At 34.5% G+C, this 23,402-nt stretch overlaps 3 protein-coding genes across 4 annotated transcripts; all 3 read right to left on the reverse strand.

The window, feature by feature from the left end:
* Nucleotides 1-482: 482 nt before the first annotated feature.
* Nucleotides 483-1,475, reverse strand: LOC131619643 (F-box protein CPR1-like). Its single transcript, XM_058890718.1, has one exon. The coding sequence runs from the start codon at nucleotides 1,473-1,475 to the stop codon at nucleotides 483-485; it is 993 nt and encodes a 330-aa protein (XP_058746701.1).
* A 1,697-nt stretch (nucleotides 1,476-3,172) lies between these two features.
* On the reverse strand, nucleotides 3,173-4,321 carry LOC131619644 (F-box/kelch-repeat protein At3g06240-like). The gene has a single exon (XM_058890719.1). It carries the CDS (start codon nucleotides 4,319-4,321, stop codon nucleotides 3,173-3,175), a length of 1,149 nt encoding a protein of 382 aa, XP_058746702.1.
* Nucleotides 4,322-7,939: 3,618 nt separating this feature from the next.
* On the reverse strand, nucleotides 7,940-11,621 carry LOC131615695 (uncharacterized). Of its 2 annotated transcripts, none has more exons than XM_058886844.1 (6): nucleotides 11,128-11,621; nucleotides 10,379-10,464; nucleotides 9,963-10,268; nucleotides 9,740-9,823; nucleotides 8,343-8,840; nucleotides 7,940-8,248 (listed from the first exon to the last, which is right to left on the reverse strand). In XM_058886844.1, the coding sequence occupies exons 1-5, from the start codon at nucleotides 11,500-11,502 to the stop codon at nucleotides 8,378-8,380; spliced, it is 1,314 nt and encodes a 437-aa protein (XP_058742827.1). In that variant the 5' UTR covers nucleotides 11,503-11,621; the 3' UTR covers nucleotides 7,940-8,248; nucleotides 8,343-8,377. The 2 variants fall into 2 exon arrangements, with proteins under 2 accessions (XP_058742827.1, XP_058742828.1); XM_058886845.1 differs by having other exon boundaries at nucleotides 7,940-8,271.
* Nucleotides 11,622-23,402: the final 11,781 nt, after the last annotated feature.

Consider the following 23,402-nt stretch of genomic DNA (forward strand, 5'->3'; position numbering starts at 1 on the left):
ACTAAGTCAAACAAGTCTCTGTAACTAACCTAAGTGCTTATAACATAAGTTATTTACTTCTAAGTGATAAACCAAAGAAATATGCTCTAATTGTTACTATCTTCTATAACAATCCTTAGCCCTCTCGAATGGCTTTGAGCTTCTATAAAAGCCTTGTTTATTCCTACGCACTCACATACTTATTGGCAAAAAGCATCCTTAAAACTTAACAGTTTGAGAAATTTTGGTTATAACAATAGTATATTTGAAAATTTTAACTATTCCGTATTGGATTTTTCACAGATCGAACATAATCTCATAAACAATCAAATTTGTGCAATAGGAGAAAATTGAAAGTAAAACATGAATCCCAACAATATAATGTATTCTTAAAATACAAATTCATTTCTTACCAAACAAATGCAAACTTTAATAGATCAGAATAATAACTATATCCTCTGCAGAGTAATACTAAACTCCAGGGTGAAAATAAGAAGAAAAAATCAAAGATTTTTTCCTTCAAATGGATGAAGGTTTTCTTTATGAAATAATAAGAAACAACAAAAATCCTCTGTAAAAATATCAAGGTCTTCAACCATTTGAGTATTTAAATCGAACCAAGCTAGACGATCGCCATCTTTATCGAACAAAATACGGCCCTTCTTTCCACCTCCGTTTTGCCACTTATTAAAGTAGGATAATGATCGCCCTACATTGAAAATCTTAGTCCATGATTCCCTTACACCGAGTTCACTCAAAATTAAAATGTGAGATGTATAAGTCTCTTTGTAACATATGATCAAAGCAATAGAACCATTTAATAGCACCAAGAAACTCTCCACCAAACAAGTAAAAATACCTTCCACGTTTGAGGGTGATGGTGTTGTAAGAAAAACTTCATTGCTCCAGTCAAATGACAACAAATATGGCTTATTATCCGGTTTAGTCTTACATAGCCAATGAGAAAGGCCAACAATGTACAATTGTTTATTTTCCATCGGATAATGACGCATACCAACATCAAGTTTTTTCCAAGAGTTATTTCTTACACTATATATCTCCCATATTTCGTTAAAGTCATTATTTTGAAAATCATGCATATGACGCATAACTTTAAAGTCATTCCTAAGACTATCATAACCAAATTCCGTATGATCTTCCCAAACTCCGGAATCAAAGGGATTAGGAGGAATGACTTTAAATTCCTCGGTAGATGGATTCCATAAAATCATATCCTGCAGAGTTTTACTAATCAGACAAAGAATACCATTAACACTACCCAGACCTAAAATATCAAAACCAGAATAATAAGCAGGTGGACCTGGCTGATCAAGCGTGACTTTTGGCCAATTTAATCGGACTAAAATCTCAAACCTCTCGTCAGAAACTGAATACAAGTGAAATGTGTCGTCAAGATGTTGACAAAAAAGAAGAAGAGACTTATCAGAATAATAGGAATGGTCCTTTGATAAGAAAGTGTTGCAGTAGGCACTCATGAAAGTAGGATCATCAAACAAGAGAGACCATGATTTACAGACACATGCAAATCGTTTCAAAGATTTAATACATGATCTCAAAAGAATTGAGAAGGCGATATCATTGTGTATATGTGATCTGTGCGTTACCTTTGGGTTTTGGAAAATTCAATGATTGGATTCTGTGTGGGGATTTTAACTTAATCAGATCTTCTAATGAAAAACAAGGAGGCAACCATATAGATATAAATATTGCTAACTTGTTTCTTGATACCATAACTCAATGCAATATGAATGATAACGGTATATTATCTACACTTAGGCTAACAATCAATCAGGAACCAATTTTATCGAATCCCAGAGCTTCACACAGTTTCCTGTTGGGAGCTGTCCAATTTGATTCAAATCACAGTATCTATATGACTCGAATTATGACCTTTCATTACTCGAATCACAGTTATAATTTGACTTGAATCACATGAAAATATGTCACTTCTTTATGTTAGAAAGAAAGAGCTTATCTGAGAAAAAGAGATGGTTTTGTTATAAACAAGACTATTGAAGTTGATCTGGGTACATGTTTTCCAAGGTTGTTTGGTCCAAAAGGAGCTGATAAGTTACTAGATGCCATCAAGAAGTATTTTACTGTCTAAGATAGAAAAATTATTTGGAATTGCTTCTAGTAATAGTAGAGTTGTGTAAGTGAGTTACATTTTCATATTTATAAGTGGTTTTTATTGCTTGTGTCTTAAACTCTGAAGCATACTTTTAAAATGGTGAAGTATAGGTACTAGGTACCCGTACCGTGATTTTTTTAGAAAATGTCGTATACCGTACCGGTACCTGTACCGGGTACCGTACCCGTACCTATGCATCATAGGTGTTAAACTTCTACCATCATGAGAGAATTTCTATCTTTGTAGATAACTAACTCAAATGCTAGCTATCAGAAGAATTACTTCAAAACACTGATGTGTGTGTCTCTTCGTTAAGTGTGTGAGGGCTGCAAAATTGAACAACATTTGCATAGAATACATGAAATCCCCAACTATTTTAGAATGTTGGATGAAGAGATGAAGATGAACAGAGACTGCAGCAGTGCCCGCCATCTTAACCGCTCCCACAATATCACTTGTCCCCGACTAGGAGTAGTGAACTCATATTTCCAGCCCTGCACCATATTGCCTTTGAGGCCGCTCCAGCCGCGTTTAACATTACAAAGATGCTACCGTAAACTATCTCAATGAGAAGGAATTCGGCTAGCAATAGCATAAAGGGCAATACAAAACTGTTTGTTATTAGCCAAAGAAATATGCTCTACTCGAACGGTCTAATTGTTACTATCTTCTATAACAATCCTTACCCCTTCGAATGGCTCTGAACTTCTATAAAAGCCTTGTTTATTCCTATGCACTTGCATACATATTGGCAAAAAAAAACATCCTCAAAACTCAACAGTTTGAGAAATTTTGGTTATAACAGTAGTATACTCAAACATAATTTCATAAACAATCAAATTTATGCATTACGAGAAAACTGGAAATAAAACATGAATCCCAATGTATTCTTAAAATACAAATTCATTTCTTACCAAACAAATGCAAATTTTAATAGATCAGATAAACATAAACTTATTCCTCCACTAGATATGTAATGCAAAACTGCTACTCTCAGAATAATTAACTAAACTCCAGGGTGAGAGTAAGAAGAAGAAAAAATCAAAGATTTTTTCCTTCAAATGGATGAAGGTTTTCTTTATGAAATAATATGTTGCAATTAATATCCTTTGAAGAAAGATCAAGGTCTTCAACCATTTGAGTATTTAAATCGAACCAAGCTAGACGCTGGCCTTTTTTTTCGAACAAAATACGGCCCTTTTTTCCACCTCCACCTACCCGCTTAAAGTAGGGTAATGACGCTACATTGAAAATCTTAGTCCATGATTCTCTTACACCGGGTTCACCCAAAATTAAAATGTGAAATGGATCGGTCTTTTTGTAACGTATGACCAAAGCAATAGAACCATTTAATAGCACCAAGAAACTCTTCACCGAACAAGTAAAAACTTCCATGTTTGAGGGTAATGGTGTTGTAAGAAAAACTTCATTGCTCCAGTCAAATGACAACAAACATGCTTTATTATCCGGAGTAGTCATACATAGCCAATGAGAAAGACCATCAATGTACAAATTATGACATTCCATCCGATCATGATACATATCAATATCAACATCAAGTTTCTTCCAAGAATCACTTCTTACACTATATATCTCCCATATTGACTTATTTTTAGTTATTTGAGAAACTCTCAAATGACGCAAAACTTTAAAGTCATCCGTGACACTATCATAACCAAATCCACTATGATATACCCTATATCCTGAATAAAAAAAAGGGCTAGGAGGAATGACTTTATATTCGTCGGTAGATGGATTCCACAAGGCCATATTCTTCTGCCTCGGACAAGTAAGACAAAGAGTACCATTAACACTAACTGGACCTAAAATTTCAAGATCATAAGTTGATGGATCCAACTTCAACGTGACTTGTGGCAAATTTAATCGAACTATATTCTCAAACCTCTCGTCAGAAACTGAATACAACTGACATGTGTCGCCATTTTCTTTATGAAGAAGAAGAGACTTATCAGAATAATAGGAATGGTCCTTTGATAAGAAAGTGGTGCGGTAGGCACTCATGAAAGTAGGATCATCAAACAAGAGAGACCATGGTTTACAGACAGATGCAAAACGTTTCAAAGATTTAATAGATGATTTCAAAAGAATTGAGAATGCAATATCACTGTGTATATATGATGTTACCTTTGGGTTTTGGATTTTCAAAACTTCAGCAACATGTTTCTCCATCCTAACGTCAAGAGTTTTGATGCAGCAAGGGTTGGGTCAAATTCTAATGGTATATAAATATCTCTTAACTCTCGTGGAGAGGGAATCAAGTTTTGGTTTTATTTTATTAGTATAAAACTGTATTTTATAAATATAAATATCTCTTATTTTCAAAGTTATAAAATATTTTAAAATTTTTATTTTCAAAGTATAATAATATAACATACAACTATATCTATATCTCTATCAAGTGAATAACTTTTTGATTTTTTATAATTTAATTAACAATCATCTTAGTTTTTTTATTAAATTAATTCGGCTTTTTTTTGGTATAATGCAGAGGGTTTAAGCATAAACAGAAAAGCAACTACAACAAAACAACAATGGGATAAACAATCTCAGAAACATGAGAATTCAAGCAAGGCTTCAAGGAATTTGGCGCCTCATCATATATAACGCGAACTTCTACTCCATGCACCCTCGATTTGTCAGGCAATCTGCATAAGCATTCAAGTAAACATGCAAAATCACTATTACTTCCATCATGGAAATTGTCTCAAATAATCCGTTGGAGAATGGAGACACAATCAACATGCCCAACTTCACCATCCCCAATAGCTTTAACTATCAACATAGAATCGACATTAATCACCTTATTATAGCCTAATAACTTTGTAAGCTTTAATCCTTCCAAAACTCCCAAAAACTCCACCAAGATAGCACTATAACTCCCCGCATATTTAGAGAAGCATCCTCTCCATTCACCTTTATGATCCCTAAGCACTACCCCACACCTAGCAACATTATCAGATTTGTTTGCATCATTCGTATTAAGTTTAATCAGGTTTCTAGTAGGAGGTTTCCAACCTATATGCATATTCCCACTCCCCTATTCTCTAACTTTCTTATACAAATACATAGTTTGCTTGTACTCTTCAACCCTTTTCAAAATGTGATTGATAGGATCAAGAGGTCTTGCATAATTTTCATTTTAGTAAAGTCAATTGTTAATTGTTAGCAAGATGACCATTTTGAAACTTGTCAAGTATATCATTAAAATGTTAGTAATGAAGATCGATGGTGAGTGAATGATGATCTCGGATTTAAATTTAATGAAAGTTTAAATGAAGCTTGATAAAATCATAGAGACTACACGATAAACTTCCATAAGTCTTAAATCAACCGCATACAATCTCTATCATATTTGATCTTTTTCGATTCGGGACAGTGAATGTTGCGCTATGTTAAGCAAATTGCCAAGTAACTAATGTAGAAGTTGTCCTACAACGAGGCCGGTCAACAATTTTTGTGCTAATGCATGCGAGAGAAATGATATGTATATTGTTCTCCGAAAGAAATACCACACGAAAAAAAATAGGCAGCTGTCTCGTCTTCATCAAGAATCCAAGAGAATTCCCATGATATTGAAGACTTTCATCGACCAAAATAAAAAGAAGAAGAAGAAGAAGAAGAAAGATGGAGATATATTAAAATAAAATCACTCAAACTATCATTAATATCATTCATCTAATATTATGGATTTGGTTCTTTCAAACCTATCAACATCCTAGATCCAATGATATTAATGAAGTAGAGGGAGAAGAGATACAAAAAACAAGTTTAAAAGGCAAAAACAACATAATGTTGTCAGGAAACGGGTTTCCCAAAACAGGGAAAGGGGTTTCTTGTACACGTTTTTTGCAAAAATCAGTTAGGGAAATCGATTTCCACAAACAGGGAAATCGATTTCCTGCACGAAATTTTCAGAAATTCAGCATTTTAAGAGAGAAAACTTTGCTCAAACATAACATCAAACACCTTATAATCTTGGATACCATTGTGCACGAAAATACCATCAAATCACCATCAAATAGAACCAATATAGCACCAAAGGTGCATCACACACAAACAACAATGGATCACATCTTGGAATATGGAATGGATCTAGAGATTTACCAATTCTTGCACAAACTTTAAACAAACTTCAAGAACAACCACCAAATGCTTTGATCTACCAAAATGTGTGAAGAAGGAGTGTTTGAATGGAGGTTTAGCTCAAAGATTAGTGAGATTCAATGTGAATCTCACTAACTTTTTTATGGAATAAGAGAGTTTTGAGTGATTTGGGAAGGGATGAGAAGAGAAAATGCAAGAGTTTTTTTGATTTTTTAAGCTTGTGAAATGAAGAGGAAGAGACCTCTATTTATAGAATTGGAAGTGAGGGTAGTGGCAAATTGGTAATTGTCCCTTGGAGATTAATTTGAATTTAATTGGTAAAAATGAGATTAAAATGGGGTTTATGAAGGAAATTAATTATGGTAATGATGTGGAATATTGGTAATGGTAAAGAATAATCAAAGAAATGGGATTAGTGTCAAAATGATGTCATGCTTTACTCTTTTTTTTCAATTTTCGTCGATGGAAATCGGTTTCCCTATATGGAGAATTCGGTTTCCCTAACCAATTTTCCAAAAAAATTCTTTTGAATTGCTTTGGCTCTGGATCGATCTTTTACCTGTAAAACACAAACAACAGAAGCAAAAAATGCATATTTTTTTATCTTGGTTAGTATAAAACAAATTAAACAAATATGGGTGCTTGAAGGTTCCCCTCACAGATGAAGTGAGCATAACACCAAAAAAATGAAACCTCAAGATTGTGATCTTGATTGACGATTGAAATGCAAATGATGTATAATCTTAGGGTCAAAAATTGAAGTATGACTGACATGAAAGATCAATCAACCACAACATCCCCTCTTCTTTATGTAGTAACCTAAAAAAATAATTTAATGATGTAACCAATAATTATGCTTGGATCCTTGGTAATGGTAAGTACATAAATTTCTTGATGGACAGTTGATGTGGTCAATCAATTTCTCAAACTCTCGGCATGCATAACACTAACCATTCCATCCTAAATTCCAAATTTTGTGACTTCATCTGCAATAATAGGTGGAATCTTATTGACAATCTCCTCTTGGTTTTTTCTAACCTCAGCAATATTTTTCATTCTTGCCACATCTTTACTGTGGAGATTTCTAACCAAAGATGTTAAGGGCCCTTGGACTCTGGTGTTTTGACCCTAAAAATTGGCTATTGCTTCTTTTCCAAGCCTAGACAGCCTGTCAATTGGTCCAAGTTTATTTTGGATCCTTAGGCACAACATATGTTATTTGTCTGTGGTGACAATTTTAGAAGTTCAAACGCTCACTATTTGGGTAGCTTCTCTTATCACATTGGTCATAGTAATGCTTTTCAAGCTAAACTCAAAGAGTTATGCTTGGAATAAGAATTGCTCATCAGAAAAGTTGTAAACATATTTGGCTAAAAACAGACTCCTTACTAGTACACATGCTTTCTCTAAATATGACCTGGTTCCATGGAAGCTCAAAAACATATAATTAAATGTTGTTGTAGTGTTTCATAAAAAATCACTCTTTTAATTAATTATTTGTTTCATAATTCTCAAATTATTTTCGTTTAATTAATTTATCGACTATTATTTGCTAAACATTAGACTGACTGAAAATATTATTTGGTATATAAATTTAAAACCATCTGCAAAAATTTTAAGAAAATGTGAGATAAATTAATTTAAACAACAGGCTACAAATTACAAAATACTTGGACAATGGTAGAGAGAGAATAGGATTCTTTGTTACCCTTCACATAAGAAACTGCTTTCTATTCTTTTAGGAACATAGTAAGGTACTCTCTGAATATTCTTTCTGTGTGCACCTCAAATCTTGGATTAACTAGCAAGTTTGAGGAAACACCAAAGCTTTACATTACATTACATAATGTTACAAATCAAATTCTGAGGCTAATGTTTCATATATACAGATTAAGCTAACTGGCAAATAATAAATGCTACAGCCAATAATATTCCACAATCGATCGGTAAAGCACGCACTTTCACAATAATGATTGAGATCACACTCGTTCCCTGCATGTCGAATAAGGATTCATCTAAATAACAGCACAGGTGTCAGAAAACATGAAGGCGATATTAGAATATGTTAAAGCTTAAGTAAACTGACCGATTAAATAATAACAATGCAATAGCTGATTCCTATTATGTCAGCTGTTTGTAGCAGTTATAGGCAATGGCGACCGATGCTGCAGCACATACAACGGCGAGAGCTGCATAAGTATCTTCTTGCTCCCAGCCGTCAAGCCATGCTGTCATGGTATGAAACTTGCGTGAAGTTCCTTTCCCGCTGTTGATCCGAGAAATCACCGCACCATTGCTCTTATTACTAGCAGCCGAAAGATTTGCCTCGGTCTCGATGACGTCGGGGATCATTTTGTTATCCACTTGCACTTGACTCTGGCAATATGAAGAGTCTCCGTTTTCTTGGCAGCAGCTTACACTATTTGATTGGCAGCAGCTTACACCATTTGATTGGCAGCAGCTTGCAAAATTGTCTCGAGATCCATTCGATGCAGAGGTTTCTTCTAGTTTTCCTATGCCATTCAGCAGAAGTCTTTGTTCTTGCTTTGTTATTTGTTCGTCTTCTGATAAACCCATCTGGCCCCTGATGGAAATATTCAAAGAAGTAACAATGAATACAAATCGGATTATACTCATCGGCCAGATGCGTATTGACATTTAATCACGGGTTATAGTCAGCAAATATCCTATTTCGGAAGTTGGGGACTGGAGACACAAGAAAGGCGGCAAAAAGATATGATATGTCATTTGTTTTTACTAAAAAATGTCGTACTTTTATTGGTAATGTATTTTACAATTCATAATAAGATTCAATTTGCAATTTGGAAAATAGGTATTCTGATTCCGAATTTGAATCTCAAATTCATGATCATGAGCAATACCAATGAGTTGAATTGCCCACCATAAGTATAACTTGAAAGCAGTCCACAAAACTCGCAAGCGAAAGATGCCACTTAAATGCATCCGGAGCAAAGCTGTCAATTCATACCACCATACCATCCGCTAAAGGGTATGAATGAACATGTAAGTTGGTGTTCGAACACAATTTCAACTAGAAAATATGTCTTAAAAATTATTAAATTTTAAGTTGGGTCTAACTCAGACCTAATAAAACAGGCTAGTAAGACAAAGATTGTCTCCACTTATAAATATATGTTCCAGTCATTTCGTGGACCGTGGACCTCATAACACACGTCCGTCACGCCCATGACTAGACATATCATGCTCAAGTATTAATCTTTCATTTGTTTTAGAACTTCTAGATTATTTACTTGAAATGGCAATAAGCCTTATGAATATAACTAAAACTTCACTTTTATTGGCCTACTCGTCCAAACTTGTGTAAAATTAACTTCTAATCCGACAAACAAGCAAAAATCTGGCAGGGGAGAGCAACCAGCTATTATAGGATAAAACTTTTAAAGAAACAAAAACTTTAAGCCAAAACAGCAACAAAATAAGGAATTAAAAAATAATAATCACCTCCATAATGAGTCTATAATCTCCCCTTTCATGATATGTTGTTGAAGCAATAACGGTACGTCCTCCGGAGCAACATATCCATACCTGGTCATATTAATTGAGTAGAATTTACGTCAGCTAAATAATCAAAATGCTAAACAATGATACTTCAATATATAAATTAATAAACATAAATTTCTACGACAAACATGAAATTCGATATTCGTGTAGGTCTTCTCCTTACCAGTGGCCAGTGACTTCTCCATTAATGTTTGATCCAAATATAATGACATTTCCTGCATATTTATGTCCTCCAACGTGCGAGCACGGACTAACAAATACTTTACCTTGTAGACCATGTAACTCAATCTCTTCCCTAAATCGACTTATCAAAACAGGTCCACAAACTCCACATCTACGATCACGCGATCCATGTGAACACACAAAAACATACGAACCTTTCAACGTTTCAGGTGTTCCTGGTAGCCACTCTCCATCCTTCACGAGAACTTCTTCAACAAAAGTTTCAACATCAAAATGTGTCAATCTCCTGCAATATTAACACAAGGTTTTGTAGCCGACAACAATCTAGGTTAAGGAAAACATCAGAAAAACCTTCACAAGAGAATAAAAAAACGCAAAACAAAAACTCACACTAACCTGTATCTGATCATGTCAGGAAAAATTAACACATCCCCATTAGATGTTTCAGTCCCGTCATGACCCTCGCATATCGTCAACCGGGTCTAGTAAAGAAACAATCATCAAAACACAAATTCCAAAACAAAAAAAATCATACATTTTCACGGCACATTCAATTAGCACAAAACCGAGTCCAAGTGAATCATTCATATCAGTATTATCGAATAGCGGCGCCATGGCCGCTATCGAAGATATACATGGCAGTTTTTGGACTTGCTGCAATAGTAAATAGCGGCCGATATTGCGGGTTTTTCTGCCATAATCCGTTATAGTGACGCCGCAAAGCGGCTGGTATGGCGGGATTTTGGCTCTCCACCATGGAGAGCCCCATCCGCGACAACACTGATACATACATAATTCATCTTCCCACCCAAAAAATCTTAAAATTTTACAAGATATTAACCAATCAATCAACATAAACTCAAAAGTATCACAAAATCAATTACCAATTTACCACATTTTCACAACACATCCAACTAGCACTAAACAGATCATACACTTTACTTAAAGAATTCAAACCTCACTAATTTCAAGCTTATCATTCATTCATAGTTCATCAACCCCACAAAAAAAAACAACCAAAAGCTTAAATTTTTACAAGCTAAACCAATCAATCACCACAATCTCACAAAAACAAACCCCAAACTCAACACAGATAACAACAAAACAAAGACACAAACGTTTCAAAAATCAAACTAAACCACTACCTCTTTCTTCATATGATTCTTCCTCGCTTTAACAGCAGCATAAAGCAACCTAGGCAACCGATCAAACTCAGCAGCTTCAATCCTCGGAGGCCAAAACCTCGGATTCTTATAACACAGAAATACGTGTCTTTCGTACAACTCAACAGTACCAACAAGCGAACTCTGTCGGAAATCAGGTCTTGAGAAACCGAACTCAGCATCGGCTACATCTCCGCCGGAAAGAAGACCCTCGTTCTGGAAACTTCCAGAAGCACTTCTTGGGTCGACTAGGTAACTGTCGAGTGTGTCGGAAACAGTGATGGGAGAAGAATGAGAAGAAGATGAAGGGATTGTGAATGTGAGGGATTCGTCTCTGTCTCTGGTAATACCCATCATCGTTTATAGCGTTAAAGTTTCGATTTTTTTGAGTGAAATGAAGAAGAAGAAGAGAAACAAAGTGAGTGTGAGTGTTTTTTTGTTTCCTCTTTCGAGGGGTTTGATGATGTTGTTGGAAGAGATCGTGTTACTCTGTTGCCGAAACTATTTTACTCGTTTGTGGGATCGGGTCAGTTATCGGGTCAAATGACACGTGGCATTTATGAGATTATTTTTAATTAAACTACCTAATCACCGACCATATGAGCTTTTTTTGCCTAATCAACCCACGCTATGTTTTATCTTGATTTATTTATTTAAGTATTAAAATAAAATAAAATTATATTATATTTTTATTTGACTCAAATTGTTTTTTATATTTTTTTAACACTTTTTCATTTTATTAATATTTCTAGTGGGGCCTTGTTATTATTCTTATTTTATGGTCTAATTATTATATCTTCTTCTTTTTTTATATAAGGTATAATTATCTTCTTCTTTTTTTTATATAAGGTATAATTATTTAATTTTCTAATGTAGAAATACTTTTGAGTATAAAAAGGAAAAAGAAATTAAAATAATGGAAGACACCTATGTCCTGCAAGATGTTAGATGAGTATGTTTATTGTTTAATCTGCCGGCCAGCTTAAAATCATCCAATACCATTATGTTATTTCCCATTTTACTTTATTTTGTTCTAGAATATTTGTTATACTTGTTAAAAAACAAATATTTCAAAATGTTTTTTATTTTTTATTTTTCAATACAATTTTGATTTTATTTTTTAATTATGTGATCTAGTTAATTGTATATAAGGATGGTAAAACGGGCGGCCCGTCCAACTACGTCATGTTTGCAAAAAAAAAAAGAGCGGGAACGGGCAAACCCGCAAATTAAAATGGACATAAAAACCTAGCCCGCCCCGTCAAGGTAGCGGGTTGACGGACGGCAGACTTACCCGTCTATTTTTTATTTTTTAATAGATTTTTTTATATTTTAATTAAATTTTTCACATAGTTTTTAGAATAATTTTTTATAAAGTATTTTTTAAAAAATTTTATTTAGAAATATATATTCACAAATAAATATATAAAATAAAACCATCAAAAATTAGAATCAGTAGAATTAACTTAAAAAATAGAGGATTTTGACGGAGCAGCGGATTTTGACGGGTGGCAGGTTTTGACGGGGCGGACTATGGCGGACGACAGATTTTGGCGAGACGGACTATGGCGAACGGCAGATCTAAAATATCGACCCAACCTATCATTTTTTTGCGTGTGGACGGGTCAGTCCGGCGAGCCACGACCCATTTTATCATCCTAATTGTATATGTCTCACTTGCGTATTATTACTTTCTATTTTTCATATGTGATAATATAAATGCATAACCATATAGGTAAATGGACATAATCATGGTTATTTTAATCTAATTAAATTGTAAAATGGGGTAAATATTGTCCCGGTTTATTTTACCTTTTTTAAAAATGATCCTTGTCTATTTTTTTCACCACCAATATTTATCTTGCTAAATTAATCTAGTTTGGAAGACACTTTAATATATTAATATTAAGTAGTTTCAACTCCCTCCAATTTAGAGTTGTTAGATCAAATTATGATTTTCGGTATCAGTCTATCATTTATTATCACTAAACTAAGTTAACTAACTAATGATTGATGATTTTTTGTCTATTTAAAAAATTTAAAAAAACTTTAAATCGAAAATTGAATTAAATTATTATTTTAAGTATTTTATTATTTTACTATTTTTTATTTCAAAATATCGCTTAAATTTAAAGTTAATTCAAAAAGTTTTTGGTAAAAATTATTTTTGAAATTTTTTTTAATTTTTTTTAATTATTATGAATATGTATTAATCTAGAATAATGTATATTAATGTTACGTGATCAAATTTTATCTCAATTTTAATTATTCTATGTAATTTTAGCCTCTAATTATTTATTTGTTATAGTTGTATTTCTTTATTTAATTGAAATTTTCAAATTTCTTTGATTTGTAAAAAAATATTATAAGTTAAATTGTATATATTTTCTAAATATTTTTTTGCATAAAATCCACTAATTAATGTTGTGAATAAATTCACTAATTAAAAAAAGCCATGTTAGACTATAAACTTTAACTTATTTTTTTTAAATATGCGAGTTTACAAAATTTTCTCTATGAACGTCTCAAATTGTATCTTTGAACGTACTTTGTATAATTTTGTACATATGAATTTAATCAGACAAAGATCAAATGAGTAAGTAATAATAATAATAATAATAATAATAATAATAATAATAATAATAATAATAATAATAATAATAATAATAATAATAATAATAATAATAATAATAATAGTAATAATAATAATAATAATAATAAAAAAAAATAATTAATTAATAATAATAATAAAAATAATAATAATAAAAATAATAATAATAATAATAATAATAATAATAATAATAATAATAATAATAATAATAATAATAATAATAATAATAATAATAATATGTAAATACATTTTATAGAAAGTAACTTTTTGAGTATTTACTTGATATAACATATGAAATCAATTTCGAACACTCCTTGCATGTGGTTGTAGTATTTAATCTCCTCACTTCCTCGCATCACTTCTGATTAGCCTCGACCTATATTCATGTCCTTTTTATCTTTGACTTAATGTGCATTATATTCCTTATATTACTCAAGATTAGTACGTTCATGAGTTTGATTGTTTTGAGATTATGTTATATTTGGGGTTAAGGTTGGTTGGATGCATTTCTAGTTCGAGTACGTCCAAAAATCACTATATGGATACCTCATCGATCCGAATGTTAAGTTCTGAACATCGCAAATACCATGACATGATATAATATTTATATGTCCTTATTTTGGTGTTGTTTTGATATGACTTATTTCTTGTATAGTTTTGATATATTTCAATCATGTGTACTTATGTCTAAGATCAAGTAGCAATACATAAATTAGGGTTTGAATTTAATAAGAAATATTTATGTTAATAACTCAGTTAGTGTGTGATCTTATCTCTTTTCTTAAAGTAAGACAAGTTTATGAAATCGTTAAGGGATCGTCATGACATAGTTGTGGTCTTGGTCTCATGACATACCCTATGTCCATGTAATTACTCCAACACATGAGGGATTTCCTCGAGCCAATACACATGCCACTTCTTCCACTATTTACATACTATATTGCTGCTCACATTTGGAACGAATAGGTAAATAAAATATATAATTATAATGAATCATATTTATATTGACTTAAAACATTTGATTTATCATATTTGTATTGACCTAAAACATTTAATTTATCATATTTAAAATGACATTAATCATTTGACATTTAAGAATTAAAATTTTCAATTCTATGAGACACTGAAGTGTATCAAACATGGTAGTAAGATAACACACTTAGTGCAGTCCAATGAACCATGGTTTCAATACATATTAGTAGCATCCAGACTTAAGGATGTTTATAGGATTTGTTTCCAACTCATAGACGACGGACATCTTTCTGCATTTGTTAAGAGATGACCCTTAGAAACATTGTCATTTCATCTACCCATTGGTGTAATGTGCATCAATTTGGACAATGTATCATGCCTTCTACGTATTCCTATCACAAGTCAATTGCTGGATCACTCTACCATTCAGAGATTTGAGGCGTTGTACCTAATGGTTACATACTTAAGAGTTAATCGAGGTAAGGTCAAGCGCAAGATATCACATACATGATAATAACATCGTGATTTTAATTTTTTAAGGAAACATAAGTGGGCCACACGACTACAATTGTTATCAATTCCAATAATGATGCATTGATTTATTCACATAGACAATATGCATTGAGGAATTTTTTTATATATTTGGTTGGCACATCAATGGAAAAAGTGTGACCTAGGTAGATGTTATATATTTGTTACTTTATAGACCTTGAGAGAATTTATGAGTATAATTGGGGAGCATCTTGTTTAATTTACTTTAATTTTAAGCTAGATAAAACAAGTTAGTGGAATACAAGATAAATGTTACGAAACAACCGTCTCTTTCAGGTAATATACATGTAGCTTAATACTTTTATACTATTTATGAAAATTCTGTACATAAATACTAATGGTTTTTATTTGAACTTTTTTTAGTCCTAGATCATCAATCATTTTGTTGAAATTTTTTAGTGGCAAATTGTTGTTGAGTGCAAATAAATTTACCTTGTACTTGCCCGACTAATCCACATAGGGGGCGCTTCAACTATTATTGACCATATTCTAGTGGAAAACATCTCTTTCACCCATTACGACGAGCATTGTCAAACATAATTTTTATTTTATATTGTCAGTACTCTTGATGGTTGGCATCTGGTTCACTGACTATGTACCCCTATTGTAGCGGGGAAAATCTGATATCGAAGCCATGGGATTGACTCGAATCAATATTCCGTTTTGAAATCGCCACCGCGCTTTATTTTTTTCAAAGGAAAAGGGAAAAGAACGAAAAACCCAAAGTTTTGTTTTTAAAACAAGAAAGAGAACTCAGGTTCGGGTGTTGATTATATGAGGGGAAGGTTTAAAGCACCCCTCATATCCGTGGTACTCCACGGGAACCTTTTTGAAAATCTGTGTTGTGTGTGCTAAAAAAAAGTTTGTTTTATTTTTAAAATAAGCTCGGCAAAGCGTTAAGCTTTGGGCCTACATACCTCCTCGGTGCAATGGAGAAGTCAGAGCTAATGTAGTTCCGCTTTTGGGAAAAACGTTTTTAAAAACGAATAAACACTTTGTTGTCGTTAGAGAGAAATACTCAGCCATTGATCTTGAGCATGAGAACAAACAAGTTCTTTGCATCGCAAATGAAAGAAGGGCTCCAACTCGGATAAAATCAACGAGTATGCCACTAGCTCTCTCACGCGGAAAAGATCTCGTTATTATCAATCAATTTCAAAATCGTGGGGTATAACCACTCGTTTCGACAATTACTGGTGTCTAAACTTTTGAAGAAAAGCCACTAAGGGCGAAAGATATTTTTAAGAAAAAGGTTTTGAAAAGATTGCAAACATAAGAATGTTTTGGAAAAAGGGAGAAGATTTTGAAAATTTAAGAATGGGAGGAGATGAAGAGGCTAACCTAATGCATAAAATAAAAGCTAAGGAAAGAAACGGTCTAACCAAATAAGAAGCCAACACTTGACATTAAGAGCCAAGGTAGTTTTCCCATCCTTTGGATTTATCAGTACCAACACATTAACACTTGGGGATCCAGATGAACTTATTGTCTTAGCACCATTTTTGCATTAAACATATTAAGATTCTGACGAAAATCGGGCAGAGTAACGGCTGTTTTCGGGTAAAATCCTTATCTCAATGCCTTGGAATTCACCATCAAGGGCTTTCAAGGAAATACCTGCACACATAAACATACAACAGAACAATGCCAGACAGACAGAACAATCACAGGATAGCAATAGAATGAGTCCAGAGGTACTAGGTCCATAAGTCCGAATCTCCAAAGCGCTAGGGATAGTAACTGATAGTCCAAAGAGAGCCTTATGTATTTTTTAGATTTTTGTTATTTATTAGTGTTTTAGCAAGAAAAATAGAGTATGGTCCAAGTGGACAAAAGAAAAATGACGGAAAGTAAATATGATGAAATGATAAAATAAAGCGATAAAGCGAGAAATATAAAGAGCGGTAATATAAAGAGCGGTATAGTAAAGGTGCGGAAATTAAAGTTAGTTGTTAAATGTTAAAGATAACCATCTTGAAACTTGTCAAGTATGTTATCAAAGTTAGTATGAAGATCTATGGTGAGTGAATGATGTACTCGGATTTAAAGTCAATGGGGCTTATCAGAAGCTTGATAAAATCATAGCGACTACACGATAAAAACCTCCACAAGTCTTAAATCAACCGCATACAATTCTCTTCCATGTTTGATCTTTTTGATTCGGGACACGAAATATTGCGCTATGTTAAGCAGATCGCCAAGTGATTTATGTAGAAATCACCCTACAACGAGGCCGGTCAAAACTTTATGTGCTAATGTATGCGAGAAGAACGATATGTAGATCGCCTTCCGAAAGCAATACCGCACGAAAAGAAAATAGGTAACGATCTAGTCTTCACTAAGAATCCATAAGAATTCTCAAAGTATTAAGACTTTCATCGATCAAAAGAAAAAAAGGAGAAGGAGAAGATAAATGCATAAAGATAATCAACTCACACTATCATTAATATCATTCATCTAATATTATGGATTTGGTTCTTTCAAACCTATTAACATCCTAGATCCAATGATATTAATGAAATGGAGGAATAAGAATAAAATTCACAAAAGATAATCATAAGAATGAAAACAAATTGATCTAGTCTTCATCAAGAATCCATAGAATTCTCAAGATGTTAAGACTTTCATCGATCAAAAGAAAAATAAGATGAACATAAGAAATGAAAACACAAAAGATAATCCACTCACACTATCATTAATAGCATTCATCTAATATTATGGATTAGGTCATTTCAAACCTATCAACATCCTAGATCCAATGATATTAATGAAGTGGAGGAAGTAGGAGACCAAAACAAGCATAAAAGAAGCAAAAAAACACATTCTGCCAGCAGGAAATCGATTTCATGCAGGGGGAAATCGATTTCCATAGTGCAGTTTTCAAAAAAAAACAAGTTGCGTTCAGCAGGAAATCGATTTCAGCCTTAAGGAAATCGATTTCCTCAGTGCAAAATCCAGCAAAAACAGCATTTAGAGGCATAAAACTTGACTTGAACAAATGTACAAACACCTTATGATCAATCATCAATTGGAGCACGAATTTTCCATCAAATCAACAACAAATAGCACCAATATAGCATCAAAGATGCATAGAACACAAACCACAAAGGATCTACATCATGATACACAAAAAAGATGAAGAAAATTTACCAAATCTTGCACAAACTTGGATCTACTTCAAGAATCACCAACACAAATCTTGATCTCTCAACAATGGAAGAAAAAAGAGTGAAATGGATGGTGGTTTAGCTCAAAGTTTGTGAGGTTCAAGATGTGACTCACAAACTTTATGAAAGGAATAAGAGCTTTGGTGAATTTGGTAGGGATGAGGAGAGAAATTGCAAGGGATTTGTTGGCTCTCCAAAGCTTGAGAAATGAGAGAGGCAAGGCCTCTATTTATAGAATTGGAGCAAGAGTAGTGGCAATTTGGTCTTTTTGCATTTGGTAATTAGCTTGTGTTTAATTGGTGATTAAAGTGGTGTTTAAATGATAAGAAAAGGTAAAATGAGGTTTAAGTGGGTTTAATGAAGGGGTTACTTTTGATGAGGTGGAAAATTGGTAAAATGATCAAAGAAAAAGGTGCCAAAATGATGTCAAGCTTCCCTCCTTATATTTTTTGAATTTTGCCTGAAGGAAATCGATTTACCCAGGAGGGAAATCGATTTCACTCTGTTCCAGAAGAGAAATTGGCGCAAAATACACTAGGGAAATCGATTTACCCAGGAGGGAAATCGATTTCATGCTGTCCAGAATGTGATTTTGGTGAAGATTGCTGCAGGGAAATCGATTTACCCAGTAGGGAAATCGATTTCATCAGTCAGAAAAGTGAAAAATGCCTTGTTCATTGCATGTCTTGGCTTGGTACCTACAAAACAAAAGCCTACAAAGGAACAAAGCAATATTTTTGGTATTTGGGTTAGTATAATATGCATAAAAGATAAACAATCATTGGTGCTTGATGGTCCCTCTCATTGATGAGGTGAGTGCAACACCATAAACAAACTTCCAAGTGAAGCTCTTGATTAGTGATTGGGATATGAATGATATAGGATCTTAGGGTCAAAAATTGGGGTATGACAGATGCCCCTATTTAAGTTTCTTCGATCTGGAAATACGATGATTGGAAATCTTCGTTTTGACAAAAATCGAAGAGACTTAAATATATAAGACACAATTTTTGATCCTAAGATGCAATGCAATGTTAATGAATGCATGCGATGATAATACAGCATGACAAGATTGGGGAGTAACAAGTGATCCACTGGGGAAAACAAATGTCTTGCTATAACTCCGCTGGGAAAACAAATGTCTTGCAAGTAGAGACTCCACTGGGGAAAGCAGGACTTTGTTGGAGAGACAGAACTTTGGTGGGAAAAGAAACTTCTCTGGAAAAACACTCCGCGTCAGAGAGATTACAGTATCCTCTTTCACTGGGGATGAGAAAAGGGGATCATCCTCTTTCACTGGGGATGAGGAAGTATGCATCCTGAATTAGAACGCCAATCTTCCGTTAACAGAAATCACACCATCGTACCACTGATGATTGAAGAGATGTTCCGCCGTACCACTGATGATAACACATACCAATGTTCCACTGAAGGCATGAAGAGGAAATATACCACCGTACCACTGATGATATGAAGAGAGATATACCACCGTACCACTGATGATATGAAGAGAGATATACCACCGTACCACTGATGATATGAAGAGATATATACCACCGTACCACTGATGATATGAAGAGATATATACCACCGTACCACTGACGATGAAGATAACAAAATACACCAACGTTCCACTGAAGGTGAACTAAATACATCGACGTACCACTGACGTTGAAGATAACAAAATACACCAACGTTCCACTGAAGGTGAACTAAATACATCGACGTACCACTGACGATGAAGATAACAAAATACACCAACGTTCCACTGAGGGTGAACTACCAACGTCCCACTGGAGGTAGAAAGAGATGTATCGCTGTACCACTAACGATAACACATACCCACGTTCCACTGAAGGTATTGAAGAGAAATACATCGACGTACCACTGACGATGAAGATAACAAAATACACCAACGTTCCACTGAAGGTGAACTAAATACATCGACGTACCACTGACGATGAAGATAACAAAATACACCAACGTTCCACTGAAGGTGAACTACCAACGTCCCACTGGAGGTAGAAAGAGATATACATCGACGTACCACTGACGATGAAGATAACAAGATACACCAACGTTCCACTGAAGGTGAACTACCAACGTCCCACTGGAGGTAGAAAGAGATGTATCGCTGTACCACTAACGATAACACATACCCACGTTCCACTGAAGGTATTGAAGAGAAATACATCGACGTACCACTGACGATGAAGATAACAAAATACACCAACGTTCCACTGAAGGTGAACTACCAACGTCCCACTGGAGGTAGAAAGAGATATACATCGACGTACCACTGACGATGAAGATAACAAGATACACCAACGTTCCACTGAAGGTGAACTACCAACGTCCCACTGAAGGTATTGAAGAAGGTATACCACCGTACCACTGATGATATAAAAGAGATGGTGTACAAAGATGACATAATCAAGCATGTCCCAAGCTGAACACCAGAGCAGAAACTGCTATCAATCTTTTGATGGTTTCAAAAATATATGCTACCCAACACTGGGGAACATTGAAGCTGAGAGAACACCGTAGTTGAGTTCTAAACCAAACTCGAACCAGGCCAAAGGTATATTAAGTGTAATACGTTCTTCTGCATATGAATACATCAACATATCCATTCCTTGTAATGCACTCATGAATCAAAGTAAAAATTCTTTTATAATTTTCAAAAGGATTTTGTTGAAATCAATTTTCTCTTTGTTTCAAAAATTACTATCAACAATAAATGACATTTTGAGAGATATGAAAGAAATCAGATTGCCAATAAAAGATAAAGGCTCAAACTTTTTTAATGGAATGGTAGTCTGCAAAAGGCAAGACCCCATGGATTATTACAAAGTTTGGAAAGTGGTAATTTTGTGGAAAAGGTACATTGAAATGTAATGACCCCATCCTCTCTCTCAACTGGGAATTCCTGAGCAAAGGCTTCCGTTGAGAAGTGTCGAACTTTTTCATGATAAACAGAGGACTGCTGATGATCAAGTCTTGTCTGATGTAGTTACTTGCCATGAATCCCTAACTTTTGCCTGGACCGCCCTTTCGGGTTTTCAGTCCACCGGGTATTTTATTCTGTTTATGTCTCTAATTTTTGCCTGGATCGCCCTTTCGGGTTTTCAATCCACCGAGACGCTCTTTTTTGCCTAAGCCGCCCTTTCGGGTTTTCAACTTAGCGAGCTGTTCTTTTGTTATTTAGGCGAAGTATTTCTTGACTACATCAGCATTCACGGGACGTGGGAGCTCTTCTCCATCCATAGTTGCAAGAATTAATGCACCGCCAGAGAAGGCTTTCTTAACAACATATGGTCCTTCAAAATTAGGAGTCCACTTGCCCCTTGAATCGGAGGTGAAAGACAAGATCCTTTTGAGCACGAGGTCGCCTTCTCTGAATACACGTGGTCGAACCTTCTTATCAAATGCTTTCTTCATTCTTTTCTGGTATAACTGACCATGGCATAAAGCCGTCATTCTCTTTTCTTCTATCAAATTCAATTGATCAAACCTGCTCTGACACCATTCAGCCTCAGATAACTTGGTTTCCATTAAAATTCTCAATGATGGAATCTCAACCTCAATAGGGAGCACTGCCTCCATGCCATAAACCAAAGAAAAGGGAGTTGCCCCTGTTGAAGTACGAACAGATGTACGGTACCCATGCAAAGCAAATGGGAGCATCTCATGCCAGTCCTTGTACGTGACAACCATCTTTTGCACAATCTTCTTAATATTTTTATTTGCTGCTTCAACAGCTCCATTCATCTTTGGCCTATAAGGCGAAGAGTTGTGATGTTCAATCTTGAAGCTTTCACACAATTCTCTCATCATGCTATTATTCAGATTCGAGCCATTATCAGTGATGATCTTGCTCGGTACACCATATCTGCAGATGATGTTGTTCTTGATAAATCTGACCACAACTTGCTTTGTTACATTAGCATATGAAGCAGCTTCTACCCACTTGGTGAAGTAATCGATTGCTACCAGGATGAATCGATGCCCATTCGAAGCCTTGGGTTCAATCATGCCAATCATATCAATACCCCACATAGAGAAAGGCCATGGAGAGGAAATAACATTGAGAAGTGTCGGAGGCACATGAATCTTGTCAGCATACACTTGACATTTGTGACACTTCTTTACAAACTTGTAGCAATCAGATTCCATTGTCAACCAATAGTAACCTGCTCTAAGCATCTTTTTAGCCATCGAATGTCCATTGGCATGGGTACCAAAAGAACCTTCATGAATTTCATGCATCAACATGTCTGCTTCGTGTCTATCCACGCATCTGAGCAAAACCATGTCATAATTCCTTTTGTACAAAACATCAGCATTGATGAAGAAACTGCCAGCCAATCTCCTCAAAGTTTTCTTATCTTTATTTGATGCCCCAAGTGGGTACTCTTGAGTCTGGAGGAAGTGCTTAATATCGAAATACCAAGGCTTTTCATCTGTTGCTTCCTCAATTGCAAATACATGAGCAGGTCTATCAAGACGCCTGATTGTAATTTGAGGTTCCTCATTATGGAAATTCACTTTGTACATGGAAGACAATGTGGCTAATGCATCAGCCATCTGATTCTCATCTCGAAGGATGTGGTGGAATTCAACTTTGTTGAAGAATGTCAATAACCTTCTGGCGTAATCTTTGTAAGGAATTAAACCAGGATGACGAGTTTCCCATTCTCCTTTAATCTGATTAATCACAAGTGCAGAATCTCCATAAACATCAAGAATCTTAATTCTCAGATTAATGGCCTCTTCAAGTCCCATGATGCAAGCTTCATACTCAGCAATATTATTTGTACAGTCAAAACATATCCTTGCAGTGAAAGGAACATGTGATCCATGTGGAGTGATGATAATGGCGCCAATTCCATGGCCATGAATATTAGAAGCTCCATCAAAAATCAAACCCCATTTGGATTCAGGATCTGGCCCTT

The sequence above is a fragment of the Vicia villosa genome, linkage group LG7, assembly GCF_029867415.1.
Source record: "Vicia villosa cultivar HV-30 ecotype Madison, WI linkage group LG7, Vvil1.0, whole genome shotgun sequence".
In the NCBI taxonomy this organism is placed as follows: domain Eukaryota; kingdom Viridiplantae; phylum Streptophyta; class Magnoliopsida; order Fabales; family Fabaceae; genus Vicia; species Vicia villosa.

Bases quoted from the DNA above. Each gene is read 5' to 3' on its own strand.
- LOC131619643 (XM_058890718.1), bottom strand. From the start codon at position 1,475: ATGAGTGCCTACTGCAACACTTTCTTATCAAAGGACCATTCCTATTAT.
- LOC131619644 (XM_058890719.1), bottom strand. From the start codon at position 4,321: ATGGAGAAACATGTTGCTGAAGTTTTGAAAATCCAAAACCCAAAGGTA.
- LOC131615695 (XM_058886844.1), bottom strand. From the start codon at position 11,502: ATGATGGGTATTACCAGAGACAGAGACGAATCCCTCACATTCACAATC. The intron at 10,465-11,127 runs GTAGTGGTTTAG...TTTCTTTACTAG, and splicing joins AGAATCATATGAAGAAAGAG to ACCCGGTTGACGATATGCGA. The intron at 8,841-9,739 runs GTGATTATTATT...TATTTCCATCAG, and splicing joins ATTATAGACTCATTATGGAG to GGGCCAGATGGGTTTATCAG.